At 40.8% G+C, this 15,499-nt stretch overlaps 1 protein-coding gene across 3 annotated transcripts in view; it reads left to right on the top strand.

Annotated features, from left to right (window-relative positions):
• The window catches only part of LRP8 (LDL receptor related protein 8), a 194,254-nt gene extending 190,191 nt beyond the window's left edge, over positions 1-4,063 (top strand). For all 3 annotated transcript variants that reach the window (XM_055725294.1, XM_055725293.1, XM_055725295.1), the window contains 3 exons: positions 197-265; positions 487-659; positions 1,639-4,063. In XM_055725294.1, coding sequence (XP_055581269.1) covers positions 197-265; positions 487-659; positions 1,639-1,677 — 281 coding nt within the window. In that variant the 3' untranslated portion in view covers positions 1,678-4,063. The remainder of the gene's footprint in view (positions 1-196; positions 266-486; positions 660-1,638) is intronic.
• Positions 4,064-15,499: the final 11,436 nt, after the last annotated feature.

Here is a 15,499-nt window from a genome sequence, read left to right as displayed (position 1 = left end):
AGCCTAGCCCAGTTTTGTGTGTATACACTTTTTATCTTCTCCATAATAATTTTATCACAAAACTTTTCATAGACTCTTGGATTACAAAAGCTTTCTGATGGGCAGAACAGCATAGTTACTAATATAAAAATTCTTTATGTGTGGCTTTGAAACCAGCAAATGAGTTAAATGATCAGAATTATTTCTGTAATTACAGATGCAAATAACGACCAAGGCTTTGATTCCACTGTGACAGCAGCTGTTATTGGAATTGTCATACCTGTAGGTAAGCTGATTTGATTTAACCTTTGAGGGAGATCATACCAAAGTGCTCGTGTAAATACACTCCTCTGGTTTTCAGGGTTGGGGGTGCAGATGAGTACAGGAACTGCTGAGACAGGGAAGAGCAGCCTGGCTTTGAGAAATTGTACAAGGTTGGATATTTACATGGGAACACCCCAGCAGATTCATGCCTGGCTAACAGGCCATTCTTTCCCCTTTCCTCAGTGGTCATTGGCCTGCTGTGCATGGGGGGATACCTCATCTGGAGAAACTGGAAACGGAAGAATACTAAAAGCATGAATTTTGATAATCCAGTGTATAGGAAGACCACAGAAGAGGAAGATGAAGATGAAATCCACATTGGGCGGACTGCCCAAATTGGACATGTCTACCCAGCAGTAAGTATCTGAGGAAAGTGCTGACAGAGAAGATAAATTTTGTTGCGAGGTTAGACGCAGAATTATCTCCAGCTGGTTAGTGTTGGTTATTTGCCATATAATGACAAAAACTAGAACTTACTTTAATAATCATTGACTAGGCAGAAGCCTAAACTTCTAGATGGCTTATGAAGTTGTCTTAGAATAGAGTAGTCCATATAATAAAATACTCTGTTCAAATGAAGAACAAGTGTCCTTATCAACATACCTAGTAAGCTGGCAAGTGTAATGCTACCTCAAGAGCTCAGTATGTGACAGCAGATCCTCCACTGGATTCCATTGTATCTGAGGTTGGACTGCTACCAAGTGTCTAAACTGTCTTAAGGATAACTTGCGTTTCTCTGCAAACCAGGGTCCATATTAGAAGAGTCAGATCCCTCACAAGGAGGCGTGAATAGGGTTCAGTATGGAGTTCAGGAAATTTGCCTCGGCAATATTAAGCTTTACAGAAAGCAAACATTGGGTAGCAAGCCCTGTGTATGCAGAAGAGAGAGAACCTGTTCTGCGTGGCAGTTTGTCTGCAAAGGAGCCTCCTTGAAAGCAGCAGCCCTGGTGAGATGCAGCACTGGCAGTTAAAACAGCATTGTGTTTTTAAAGAGAGCATAAAGATCCGTAAGTAATGAGTGAAGGCGATATAGCTTCTATAGGCAGGCATGTAGGTAATGTCCTATATTATCTAAAGATCCTGCTAAAGATCACACTAGAAAAGGTGTCATCCCTTACAAGGAACTTTATCTAATACACAAGTGAAATAACTTTCCAACACCTCTTTTTTTCCACATTTGAGTGAGTGACCCCGGGGTGGGGGAGAGCAGTGCATAAAAGAGATTTGTCACAAATACACTAGGAAAAACCATGAGATTTTTAACAAGAAATACAAGTTAGCAACAGTATCACAAGTCACAAATTTTCTCAAGTGTGCTTTTTTTTCCCTTCACAGCGTGTAGCATTAAGCTTAGAAGATGACGGGTTGCCATGAGGATGAAGTTCCTGCTCCAAACAATACACTGAACAAATTTGTTTTGGATCACAGAACCTGCTTCCTCTTTTTGATGGTTATTTATGTTGCAGAAGGGTAACCACAAAGTTATAATGAACTGCAAACATCCAAAGGATGTGAGAGTTTTGTATGTATAATCTTTTATACACATTTTAACTTGTTGCACTACCCATTTGTGATAGTGAATAAGCGACAGCTGAGCTACTAACTCTGTGTACATAACCAGCCAGACTGAAGGTTCAGTAGCTATTGCTTTATTTTAAGACTATATTTATAGATATTTTGTAAATATGTTGAATATGCTTTGTGGCTATCCATCAACATAAGTAAAACAAATTCTGTACAGGCAGTTTAGAAATATTTATTAACAAAATCTGGATTATAAGATCTGTTCTGTAAATATAGTAGAGGGGTGAGAGTATTTATTTTTTGTATGTTTGGCTTGCTGTGCATAGATTATCTGTGTATATATCTATCTAGTCTAGATAGATATATAGGCATATAAATATATACATATATAAAAATATATACATATATTTTAAAACTACTAGCCGACATTTATGAAAATTAGGGATAATTGAATTTTTACAGGATGTTTGAGAAGTTTGCTTTGAAATCTAAAGACACTACGTAAGAACGAGCTGTAGGTAAGACAGCTGACAGATAAAGCACTGCAGTAACGAACAGAGCTCCTTTCCAGACTGGCTCATGTGGTCGCTTTTAAATTTTCCAGAAAGATTCATCTGCAGTGCTCTGAAGAGCTAAGGCTTACAGCATTTCAGTCAGGAGAAACTCCTACAGCACCCCATTATTTTTTGTCTTACATTATTGCTTTTTACAGCTTGGTACAAATTTGATTGAGGTTTTTCATTTGTTTCTAAATGTAAATATAAATGCTTTTTGCCACTGGGAATCTTGCACCTGTCAAATTAGCTTAGAATTAGTAGAAACAAAGATTTAGCTGTAAACTTCTATACACCCAAAATCAGCCTTGTCACCCGGTTCATCAGGAAAAACTCAACACAATAACAAAGGTTAATTCCTTCCCTCCTTGCCCTTTTCGCCTACTCATACTGATTAAGAGTCCAAATTTAGGAGATGCTGTGGGGCAGCGTCTTGATTCAGTATGTAGAATTCTTTGAAGTGCAGCAGTTCCTTTCCACGTTACTGCCAACAGAGCAGCCTGCACTACGGCAAATCTCCCGTGCCACAGAGCAACTAGGCAAGGAGGTTAGAGGAGGTGAAAAATTCAGAGCTTTTTCAGTATCTTTGGCTGGGTCATCCTCCACCTTGCAGAAAAAAAACACTTTCTTTTTTCTCATCTCATTCTGTAAGATTCCCAGTGGATTCTATGGGAAGCAAATACACCTAACCTCCCACTGCGTAATGGACTAGTACCTCCCTGAACTGTACCAAAACCTAGGGAAATCTTCTTGGTGTTCTTACACCAGTCCAAGCTTTTGTATTCAAGTGAGTAGAAGCAACGCAGCCTGAGTAGGTTTGGGATTTTTTCCAAATAAATTCGGTGTGATGTGAGCTGGAAGTTGATTCTTGACTAAGAAAAGGAAGAAAGTGTCTAAAGACTGAGTATGCTTTACAAACGTAATACATGCTCTCAAAATGGCCTGCACAGACAATGCATAAATAATCAAGCATCCTTCTACGCAAATTTTAGCTTTTAAGGCCGCAAAAAAATAAGATGTCCAATTATTGGTTTAAGGTATGAAGCTCTTTGTACAAATCCATGCACTGTGTGCATGAAGAAAAAAACTGAGGAAAAGGCTGTATGTGATAACACTGTAACTAACAGACGAATGTAAATATATTTGAAAGTTCTACAGTTTTGATACTTTTTTAAGAACACACACAAACAAACCTGTATAAACCACGTATAAAAGGCTACAGTTTTTTTCCAAACTATTGTAAATGAACTCAATGTGCAGGGCTGATTTCAGCCTTTACAGATTTATAAATAACTACTGAGAAGTCAAACACCAAATTTGTTTTTTTTAAGAAATTAATTATTTTAAATAATGGTTCAGATTGTTAGGATGATATTTAACATTGTAATCACTTCTGATCTCTGTCTTGTCATACTGAAGTTCTGTTAGAGTAAGTTCTTGCTTGGTGCCTTTTGTGTTTAAGTTTTTATGTTATGGACAAAAGGACCAGGGAGGGGCGGGGGGGGGATCTGCTCTGTGTAACACTTGCTGTACTGACATCAATAAGGATTACTGAAAACCAAATGAAACGCATTTGTAAAACACTGCACAGTTTCTATAGAAAGATTAAATTTTTTTTATCTGGGACTACTGAAGTAGTTACTTCATAGTGCCTAAAATACTGTCCTAGACCTGGGACTCAATCATATTTTGATCTGAGTTTTCTTTAACTCTTCATTGTCCAAACCCAAAAGTGGGATTTGGGAATGCTGTTGTGTAGTGCAGCTGTTCAGCTGCAGCTTTACAGTAGCAACACCAAAACCAGTTCACATCCTCATATTCATTCTCTGTGAATGAACAGAGGGTTCTGTTCTGAATTGGCTTTCTCTGCCACTTTGCTTTTGGTCACCTTCGAATCACACTGAGAACCATCCAGGGTTCGTTATTTCCTTGAGCTGAACAACTGCATCACTGATGTGTCACTGGAAGTTTTACTCGCTTATTTTAGTTACAAGTCCTCTGATCCTTACCCCCTGTGAGAAAATATTGTCTCAACGGTGCATACAACAAAGCTGGTATAGTTTTTAACCTGAACTATTACATGTTAGACTATTCAACAACTAGTTGCAAACTACTGTTTCTTAATACAGCTTTTGGTAAAGCATATCTACAGAAGCTGAAAAACTTGTTACAGCCAAACATGCACTCTTCTGCCATACTGAAAGAAAGGCAGAAATACTGCTGTTCTTGGAATCGCAGCAGGCAGCCTTTTGGGGTTTTTAAACATACAATCCCCTCTGGACACAAAGCCAAAATGAGATCCGCTGTACTAGAAGTACAATGATATCTTTAGCTGGAGACACAAGCGAGTCAGAAGTACACGTGCAGTGAGCTTGCTCTCTCTGCCCCTTCTCTTGTAAAAAATAAATTCTAGATAAGAAACAAGGATATTGTGAACAATGAGGGACGACTGGCACCATTTTCTGACATGACTGACTGGTTTGGGTCCAATATGAACTTACATACGGCATTTCCCTGTGCAGAGAGAAGCCTGAGCAGGCATGTGAATGCTTGAAAGACTTTTCCTCGTTTAGGTATGGCTGTACATCCCCTTTGGTCTGTCTCTGTGGGACATCTACTGCACAACTTCACTTAAAATTCAAGTTACCAGCACCAAGGGAATAAAGTGGCCATAAATACCAGTATCCACTGCTATGTACCTCTTGAAAACCAAGACAATACAATTGTGTATTGAATGACCGTTCTCTTTCCTAGGTAATTTGCAGGATATACTCAAAGAAGCATTAACAACCAGAGCACCGAAGCCAAGGCAACCTTTCACTGTCACGTGGCGTCACAAAGCCCTGGGAAGCAGTGTATTTATTGAAAGTAACTTTCAGTCCATTTTTGTCCCTAAAGGAACCCTGCCAAACAGCGAACACTTCAGACACAAATAGTTATTACCAAACTAATGTAGACTTCGGTACTGCTAATACCGGTGGTTTACTTTTCTATTTAACTGAAAAAAAAGTTTTTCTTACTCCAAAATATTTCTCCATTGCAGTTAAAAATTTTAGCAGAGTGATACAGTAGCAAATAGAGAAATTGCTGACAACAACAACAGTACCTCCAGGTCCAAACGGAGAGGACAGCACAAATGAAAAGATGTGAAAGAGCATCATAAGAGAGTCCCAAACCTGCCCAGGGCATTGAGGCATGCCTGCCAAAACAGCTATCTCCCGCTCCTGCCCCCCCCCCCTTTTTTTTTTTAACTCTATGCTGTATTAGCAGTAAAATTGTACTTTTTTCACTTTTTAAACATAGTGACTGTATGAGATTATCCCTAGTAATACTCTTCTGCCTGCTTTCATTAAGATGCTGTACAACTACACATACTCCTAAATTCCTTTGTAACTCTGTTACCTTTCTGCCTTCTGCAGGAGTATGTGTGCATCATTTCCTGACACTGTGTTTGTTCTTCATCAAATCAGCCCTTTAACTTTCTGAAACAGCTTAATCCTGCCTTCCTAACTTACATCCTTGCCTTCATGAAAGGAGCTACAGCCATGGGCTATTGCAAGCATTCACTGCTTCGGTGCAGGAGTAGTGCCAATTTTGGTCGTCTCCTACACGCACAGCATCAGCATTGGAAGGATTCAAAGGGAGAACGACAGCAAGAGAGACAGGGAATTTAGATACGGGATACATAAGCCACCTTTTAGATTCAAGCCGCAATCCATTTGCACATTAACATGCTAGGTATTCAGTGGCCAGCTCAAAACACTAATTAACAAAACACCCACACTCGCACACTCCCTCGCTCTTTGCAGGTCCTGGTGCCCTCCACCCAGACAGCTGTAACAGGAGCACTTTTTGTGCTGGCTGAGGGTGCCCTGGGAACAGCACCCTGGTTGATGACTGTATCTGTGCAGTCCCAGGTGACAGAGCTGTTTCCAGTTGTAGTTTTGGGCTTCTTGTGGATTGTCCTGATGACAAAAACTGGGGCTGCAGGTTTGCAGCAGTGTGTTTCTGCAACAGCTTGCAAACGATCATTCCTATGGCATGGCAGCAGGCATGTCCTAGCCAAGACTGTCATTTCATGACGAGGCACAATGTGGTAAATCCGGGGTGAACCAGAGCTCTCAAAGTCTGTGCCAGGGACAGGACCGTGAGCTCCTGCGTGTAAAGAGCAAGACTGAACCCTAATCTGCAATGAGATGGAGGAACAGCACACACCGGTCATCCCAGTCACAGGACAAAAATATGCAGAGCCACGCATTTAAGTAAATAATCTGAAGTCCCTGTGTACTGGGTTTAGTGACTCTGGGGTAATATATTTAATAAGGGGGAAAAACCCTGCACAACAGCAACTACAGCTGGGGAGAGGAACAGCCCTGCAGGCACCCAGCTCAGTGCAGGAGGGCAGGAGCTGCTCCCAGCATGGAGCAGAGAGATCCCAGCAGCCCGTGGGGAAGCCCACAGCCAGGCAGCCTGTCCCCACAGCCAGGCAGCCTGTCCCCACAGCCAGGCAGCCTGTCCCCACAGCCAGGCAGCCTGTCCCCACAGCCAGGCAGCCTGTCCCCACAGCCAGGCAGCCTGTCCCCACAGCCCACAGAGCCCATGGGGAAACATATCGAAGGCAGGAGCAGCAGGGACAGCAGGTGATGGACTGGCCACAGCCCCATCCCAGCCCTGTTGGGGGAGAGGCAGAAGAGACACCGGGAGTGAGGTCTGGCCCAGGAAGAGAGGAGCAGTGGGGAAAGGTGTTCTAACGTTGGGGTTTATTTCTCATCACCCTTCTCTGATGTAGATTCGGTAATAAATTACTTTTCACGAGTTGAGTCTGTTTCACCTGTGACAGTAATTGCTGTGTAATCTCTCCCTGTGCTACTCACAGTGGTAGCATCTACCAGAAGAAACCAACAAGCACCAGTTGAGGCTACATTCTTAGCTCTAACAGGAGGTTAGTATGCTAACTTGTATCTGAACCTGTGCATCAACATGCAGAATAAGAATTAACACAATTAAAAAAAATAATCTCTTTCAAATTATTTGCAGTATTCAAATTTTACTGTGTACCTCAGTGGAAGAACATTTTCTTAAGGGTTTAGCCACAGCTGCCTGCTAAATCCTCCACACTGTTAAGGAAACCTTTGTTACGTGGTCAGCCATAAGGCAGCCATCTTAGCAGTGAGGCAGAAGTTGTGCTAAGTGTAACAAACAAATCTCCCTAATACTTCGATGGGCCCTAGCCTGGTGACACGGGTGGCCGACACAGGATTACAGCAAAGCAAAGGCTGAACCGATACTAGTATTTTTTGTCTTCACATCATAGAATCATTTAGGTTGGAAAAGATCTTTGAGATTGTCAAGTCCACCACTAAACCACATCCCCAAGCATGGCATCTCTTGTATTTAAACACTTCCGGGGATGGTGACTCCATCACTTCCCTGGGCAGCCTGTTCCAATGCTTGACAGCCCTTTTGGCAAAGAAATGTTTGCTGATACCCAGTCTAAACTTCCCCTGGCGTATCTTGAGGTCATTTCCTCTTGCCCCGTCACTAGTTACGTGGGAGAAGAGACCAACCCCCACCTGCCTACAGCCTCCTGTCAGGCAGCTGTAGAGCACGAGAAGATCCCCCCGAGCCTCCTTTTCTCCAGGCTAAACACTCCCAGTGCCCTCAGCTGCTCCTCATAAATCAATATGAAGCTCCAGACCCTTCACCAGCCCTGTTGCCTGTTTCTAGACACGCTCCAGCCCCTTTACATCCCTCTTGTAAGTGAGGGGCCCAAAACCAAACACAGTATTCAAGGTGCAGCCTCACCAGTGCTGAGTACAGGGGGATGGTCACTGCCCTGAATCTGCTGGTCACGCTCTTTTGGAAAGCCAGGACATGATCGGCCTTCTTGGCCACCTGGGCACACTGCTGGCTCATGTTCAGCCGGCTGTTGACCAGCACCCCCAGGCCCTTTCTCACCAGGCAGCTTCCTAGCCGCTCTGCCCAGCCTGTAGCACTGGTGGGGCTGGTGTGACCCCAGTGCAGGACCCAGCACTGAGACTTGAAGACCCTCACACCACTGGCCTCAGCCCATCGATCCAGCCTGCCCAGATCCCTCTGCAGAGCCTCCTGCCCTCCACAGATCCACACGCCTGCTGAACTTGGTGTTGTCTGCAAACTGACTGAAAAGGCATTTGATCCCCTCATCCAGATTGTCAATAAAGATATTAAATAAAACTGCACCAAATACTGAGCCGGGGGGAACCACCTGTGACCCATTGCCAGCCAGGTGTAACTCCATCTACTACCACTCTTTGGGCTTGGTCATTCAGCCAGCTTTTAACCCAGAGTAGTGTACACCCACCCAAGCCATGAGCAGCCAGTTCAGTTCTTCAGTCCTTGCGTGCAGGTAACAAAGTCAGGTGAAAGAGGAGAGGTTTATAACTACAGGTCTTGGCCAGGTACAATTGAGACTAAATAATGAAGACATTTCACATTATTCAGGATTTTATCTGCTGAGTCCGCCAATCAGGAATTAATTAGTTCAAATTGTAGTAATTTATCTTCGTGCATATATTCCCCCACTGGGACTTAGCTGAAAGCACATACATTCATTTAATTCAAGCTGTTACACATAAAGGGTAATGGAAAGACTTATGACCAAACATTCAAGAAAAATGCCTGAATCTGTGTACTTTGATAATAAGGCACAGACCTAAATAAGATCTAAGCAAAGAGTACACCTTGCAGTAATGCTGAGAAGATGAACAGTACATGAGAAGTAATGTTTAGGTCTACGTTTTGACGACAAGAATTTTCTTACAAAGGCTAAGTTGACTTTTAGACTCCCTGTAATAATGAAAAACTTACATGAAAATAATTTAATGTAAATTTCCAATAATATTAGCAATATCCAAAATGTGTGCTGCATTTAAAGCCTGACCTCTATTACTGGAGAGGAAACTTGTGGTGAATACATATTTTTAATTTTGCATACAACCTTGATCTTCCCATCTGAAAAAAGGCCTAACACAGCTAGAAAAGACACTGAGAAGGTCAATAAGGGTAATTGAGGAAAATTCTACATTTTTCAAAGCTTCAACTCAGAAGGACACAACTGAGAAGATGTACAATATCTATATATAAAATAATTAATGGTGCAGAAAAAGCACTAGGATGTAATTATTCTTCTAAGTATCCATTACTAGATACTATCAGATAGGAGATGGGGCAAGTGGAATTAGTCTGATCCATATGACACTCCTGATTATCAGATTAGTAGTTTCTCATATTTGCTTTTCTTTCTTTTTTAACCATTGCCTTCCTTACTATAGGACATGGTAAAATTATAAAAAATACAATAACTGAAGCTTATCAGACATATTGTCCATATGAACAAAGCAGTTCATGGACCTCAAGGGCAGCTCTGGTTTCATGCAGAGCCACACCAGACAGTTACACACCTTTCCTTCCTTTATTCCTTAACATTTACAGGAGAAGGAAAACCTTCACAGTTTAACTTTTTCAGGCAACACCTGAGCAAAAGTCTTTTACCTCCATACTGCCATTGAGATCACAGTAGCACTTCTACACCTGTGCCTGCCTTTCTGTTCCTCACAGTTGCCTCCTGTGGTTCTTTTGGAGCACGTTTCTCCAATAAATACTTAATATGCTTTGTTTAAAAGGCAACATTCAGTAGAGTTGCTTTGACCACACAGGATTGTTAATCATACCCCTATGAGCTGAATGAGAAAGAAACTCTGGCCGGGATGTTGAACTTTTAAGACAGTCCTATCAAACTGCAAAAGAAGTAGCAGCAGTCTTCAAAACAGAAGCATCATCACCCAAAAAGACATATGCAGAGTTGCTCAGGCATTAAGACTGACAGTGCCTAACAAACAAAGAGTGTTTTTTTTAAAACTAATCAGTGTTAATAATTTCAAAATAGGTATTTTAGAGGGTTTTGTTGTTCACACAGGCCTTTTTATTATCAATACTAGATTCTTAACAGAGCAAAGGGCAACAACTGAGGTTTAAGGGCAATGGACCTGAGAAAAAAAGAACATTATTTACTCAAAGGAATAGAAGAGACAGTGTCTTTGCAATCTCAACATTACAAAACATGGTTGAGCATGCACAGCAAAGATTTTAAAGAACTGTGTACAATTATTTTCATTTCCAAAACTGACAGATAAACATGAGCTTCCAAGATCTGTACCACTGTACCATAAATACAAGCACTGTAAGAACAAGAAATTTTAAATAGTTCAGCTAGCTGAGCAAGTTCACTCTGAGAATAAGTTTGTTTTTCAACCACATGAGATGCCTCAACAAACTCATTTATGAACACTGATCTTTTTGCAGGAAAACGCCAAATCTCAAATCCTTTTGCCCTTTTGGGGTTAAGTAGACTGAGCTCCATCGCAGTGTGGTGAGGCATGAACTCTCCAAACTACACCTCTCTGTTTCTTCCTTTTTTTTTTTTTTTTTTTTTTTGTCTATTTAAGAACAACCCATTCAGAACCATCAGTGACTCTGACCATGAATACTCTTGCAGACTAAGAGACAAAACCACAGGGCTTTGGCTCACAATCCCAAACTACAGTTAAGATTGTTCCTTTGCCTTAGCTTTCACTCTTTGCTCAGGACATAACTACAAATGAACAGTGATGTTCTAAGCATCACAACTTACCTGGACAGCCACTAAATACAGAACATTTTGGTTTTTTCTTCAGTCATGTTATCAGTTTACAAAAGGTCATATAACTACAATATATAAGGCAGAAAAACAATGACATTAGGAAAGGTATGATATTCAAAGTATGATCACTGGCTTAGATTCAGAGAACCTGAATATAAAATAATACAAATTTACACAGATAGGGATGCACCCCAAGCCTGATTTATATGCAACCAAAGACAAGATGTGGGCACACCTGTAGACTTAGACAGGTTAACTGAGAAGCTGTGACAGAAGCACCTGGCAGTGCTGTTGCTTTTGTTTGTAGTACATGACTCTGGACGGACTTTCAGCTACACTATCCTAGGAATTCGTTACAGTTAAGGCTCCCCATAGCCACAAGGTATATGGGGCTAATTGTTCAGGAAAAAACAGCTGAGCGGGAGCTATAGCTCCGCACAGTGAGCTTACCCAAGCTTTACCCTGGTTTTCAAGAAACTGAAGCAAGGCTTCCCCATATGCATCTGAAACACAGCTTGAATTTAGTCAAAATGTACTCCTGTTCACAGCAGCAGGTGTTTTACCTTACCCACGCTGCCTCAGACCCTGCAACAAAGCCTGGTCAAATCAAGGAAGAATGGACTAAACCCACTAAACTTTCTCCTAGATTCCCCTAGCCTTACTGATTTAGGAAGAAATGAACACAGGTAAATCTATGTCTCTGCAACAGGATAAGACAGATTAACCTTCACATGCACTTATAATTCATAGTAAAAAAATGTTTGGTCGTTAATTCTTAAGTGAAACAATGCATGGTTTGAAGTACCACCCCAGGGCAGTCACAGGTACTTACACCATAAAAGTGCAAGTAAGCTATAACAAGTACACATCATCAGAGTTATGACCAATTTAAACATTAACCATTATCTTCCCAAGTCCCAAGCACTGCATAATATGTAAATGCAGCCTACACACACACTAATAAGCACTCAAGGAATGGTCAAATTTACCAAAAGCAAAGCCATAAGAACACGTTCTCTTAAACTCACTCCAGCCAAAAACAAATAAACCCAGCCTGGATGGATGTCAGCGTTAACATGCTCAGTAAGTCACCATTCAATACAACAAGCTGACAATTTCTGTTTTCCCACTGTGCCTTCAAAGCAGAAAGCAAATGGTCTCATTTGGCATGGTGGGTGGGTGGGAAGCCTATCTTGAATTAACTGAAGCGGGGGGGGAAATCATCAACCAGCAAGAAAGATGAGGTGACAAAAGCAAGACAGCAGTGGCTGGCATTTGGGAAAGCAACAAATATATATCCACAATAATCACACACAAAATAATATAAACTGTAATTTCATCAAAGATTTTAGCAAGTCTTGTGCACGGGAACCATGCTGACAAAGTCACTATCATTCCATTCACATTGCCTGCACAGTGACTATGCAGACCAGTTCTGCGTGGATCTCGCTTTAAATTGTGACCGTACAGCAAACTACTACAGGTAATATGAACAACTACACACAAATCTCTAGTACCTTACTCGATAATATGCTGTCACTTCAGAGTTGGCATCTGTTAAGAGCTTTCACCTTGCACAGCAGATGGGAGTTTGGCAAATCCACCACCCAGAACTGAACAGGGCAGGGATGGGCCAGGGGAGCGAACTGGAGCTTTCTGAAAGGCGGACAGACAGCAAAGTGTCCAGCATCTGCTCACGCCATAACCAAAACACAAATAGGTATTAGCGTATACGTATATATTTGATGCAGTTATCTCCCTCTTTCCTGAGGGACCCACACACTGTCTGTGCTGCCTATACAGACAGGCTACAAAAGGCTCAATTCAATCAACACTGGAGCAACACCTTCTAACCGGCAGGTATATGGAAGCCTTTTCATTTCAGTGAGCTGATTCAAGGCAAAATCCTAATGAAGACAACATGATTTGTAGTGTTAATGGCTATTAGTGCTATGAAGGCTACAGAATATGCTGACCATTGATTTAATATCTCCCTTTTAGAGCACTCTCTACCTTCATAACAAAAACAAGGCCAAAGAGCAATAATCTCTAGCTGCTCCTGCAGATCAGAAGTCTACAGCCATGTATTATTTTGATTAACATTTTCTCCTTTGAGAAAAATAAACACACAGTGCTATCAGAATATTTATGTCATCAGATCCAATGAATATCAAGTAAAATGTCAGATTATATTCATAAAGTACTAGCTACTGCTTTTTCAAGAGAGACTTAGCAATATGGTTTCCCTTAATCTATTGAAGATCATAGGTATCTCTCGCTCTTCAGGGCTTCAGAGAAGCTCTGACCCCAGGAAGCTACCCTTTCCAAATCAAGCAGAAGTTTTGCTGGCTGACACCGGTCTTATGCAACGCGTTTTGTCTACTTACCCCCATCTCTGCAGCAGCAAGTATCATGTATCTCTTCACCAAAACTTTTAAAAGAAAGGAAATAAAAACTAAATTATAACCAATGATGATACCTAAATGATAACCAAAGTATAAATAAAGTCTGCTTCCAGAGAGGATGAGAGGAACTGATACGGAAAAAGCATGAAACGTGAGTGACCTGAGACCAGTGGCAATTAGAAAGAAATGGAGAACAACTGGGCTGGATCTGGGAGGGGAGTGACCCCAGCTGACACTTATTCAGAAGATTTGATAATCCCCTCACAAGGATTTTTAACCTCAAAGTGCATACACACAGGTGCTGCTGACAGAGGAAACTGAAGCACCTCAAAGAGAAAAATTCACAGGATAACTTTTTATATGTGAATTCATGTCAGCCTTTAGCACCTGATCACTAGTACTTGTACTTGGTACACAGCAAAAATATTTGGCAGTTTGAAAATTGTGCTCACACGTAATTATGGTGCTGGCATTCACTACATTCAAGACAACTATGCAAAGAACTGCATGGTAATTTCTGATAAAAAGACAGGCAACTCCTCAAGCCACTGTTTTATGCTACTATGACAACACAGGAAGCACAAAGATGATTGCTTTCTTTTCTACCACTACCCTAAAATTAAGCCTTTCCCCACTGACACTCATTTGGCTAACACCTCTGGTTTGATGAGCATATTGAAGTCTTTTTTTAGTTTCTCTTTAATCATCTCAAAGACTGCTGGAGTAAAACTGAAGTCAGACAAATGGCCAATGATGAGCTGGCTGTAAAGAAAATGCTGTTTCCTTAGCAGAAGAGTTACATCACAAATTTCATGTCAGGCCTCAGTATTTTTAAACATTTTCCTTTTATTTTCTTTCTTACTTCATGCAAAAAATATTGTCTGAGTCAAAGACCAATTGCTTTGTACTTAGCCTTCTTTACTCCACACTTTCTTTTTGCAATTCATGTCATAAAATCTCCGCCCTAAACCATAACTCTATACCTCACTAACCTTACAGCTTTTGAGGTGCTCAGCAAAAAATGCACATGATTCTTTATTATATGCAAAACCATTACCCCTCTGTAGTCTTTAAAACCATGTAAAACTATAAGTTAACGAGTTGCAATGTAAACCTAAGCATTTCAGGCTCCTGGTTAATGTAGAATATAATATTCAGCATATGATTTGTTGAGCTCTATTAAGGATGACGCGCTGTTTGTACTTACAGCTGTCTTATGATTTAATCCTTTCACTCTAATGACCAAACCATGCTCTCCAGCCATTGGTTCATACTCCAGTTTAGCAGTATCAGCTCCATATGCTGGTTCTGATAGATTCAGAGAAAGGATGCTTACGAAAGTGTCTATAAGCGCTACACTACATTAATGAAAAAGGATATTATAGTGGGAATCAACACAGAAATGAAACATTCAAGTCAACAGCTCTGAGAACAAGAAGTTGTTCATGCTAAGACCTTCAAACACCTGGTTAGGAATTATTTTTTTAATTCAGAGGATACACAAGGATGTCTTCTAGTTTCTTTGGCATGAGATTTAGAAACCCTGTATGCCAGAGGAATAGTAATAATTAAAAATAAAAACTATCAGTGTATGATTACCTGCAGCATTCTCACAAGAATGCAGGGGTAACACCTACCTTGAATAAAGAATGAATTCTCAAGGACTATGTTACCTCTCAGTAAAATACATTTACTGTATATTAACAAAGCTGAAAAAAAATCTGTTAAAGGTAGGTGCACAGAAGACATTTGGAAGTTTCATGGCTTTATCTGAAATGGAAGTGGCCATGATAAGGCCAAAATACGTATAAATGCCTTTTATCACTTTAAGAAACATTTCATGATGGTTAAAAATTGTGAAATGCCCCAGAGTACTAAAATGCTGCATTTCTATCAAAAATTCAAAACCTGTACTGTTAAAACCTAGTGAAATATAGGCTTTTAAAGATACTTCAAATAAATTATTCTCTATTTCATGACGCTCTTAAGTAATCTTATAACTACTACCTTTTACAACAGACAGTCTTGATCAA

Source organism: Falco cherrug, chromosome 12, assembly GCF_023634085.1.
Source record: "Falco cherrug isolate bFalChe1 chromosome 12, bFalChe1.pri, whole genome shotgun sequence".
NCBI classification, from domain to species: domain Eukaryota; kingdom Metazoa; phylum Chordata; class Aves; order Falconiformes; family Falconidae; genus Falco; species Falco cherrug.
The sequence above is the reverse complement of the archived record's forward strand: the minus strand, read 5'-3'. Positions and strand labels throughout refer to the sequence as shown.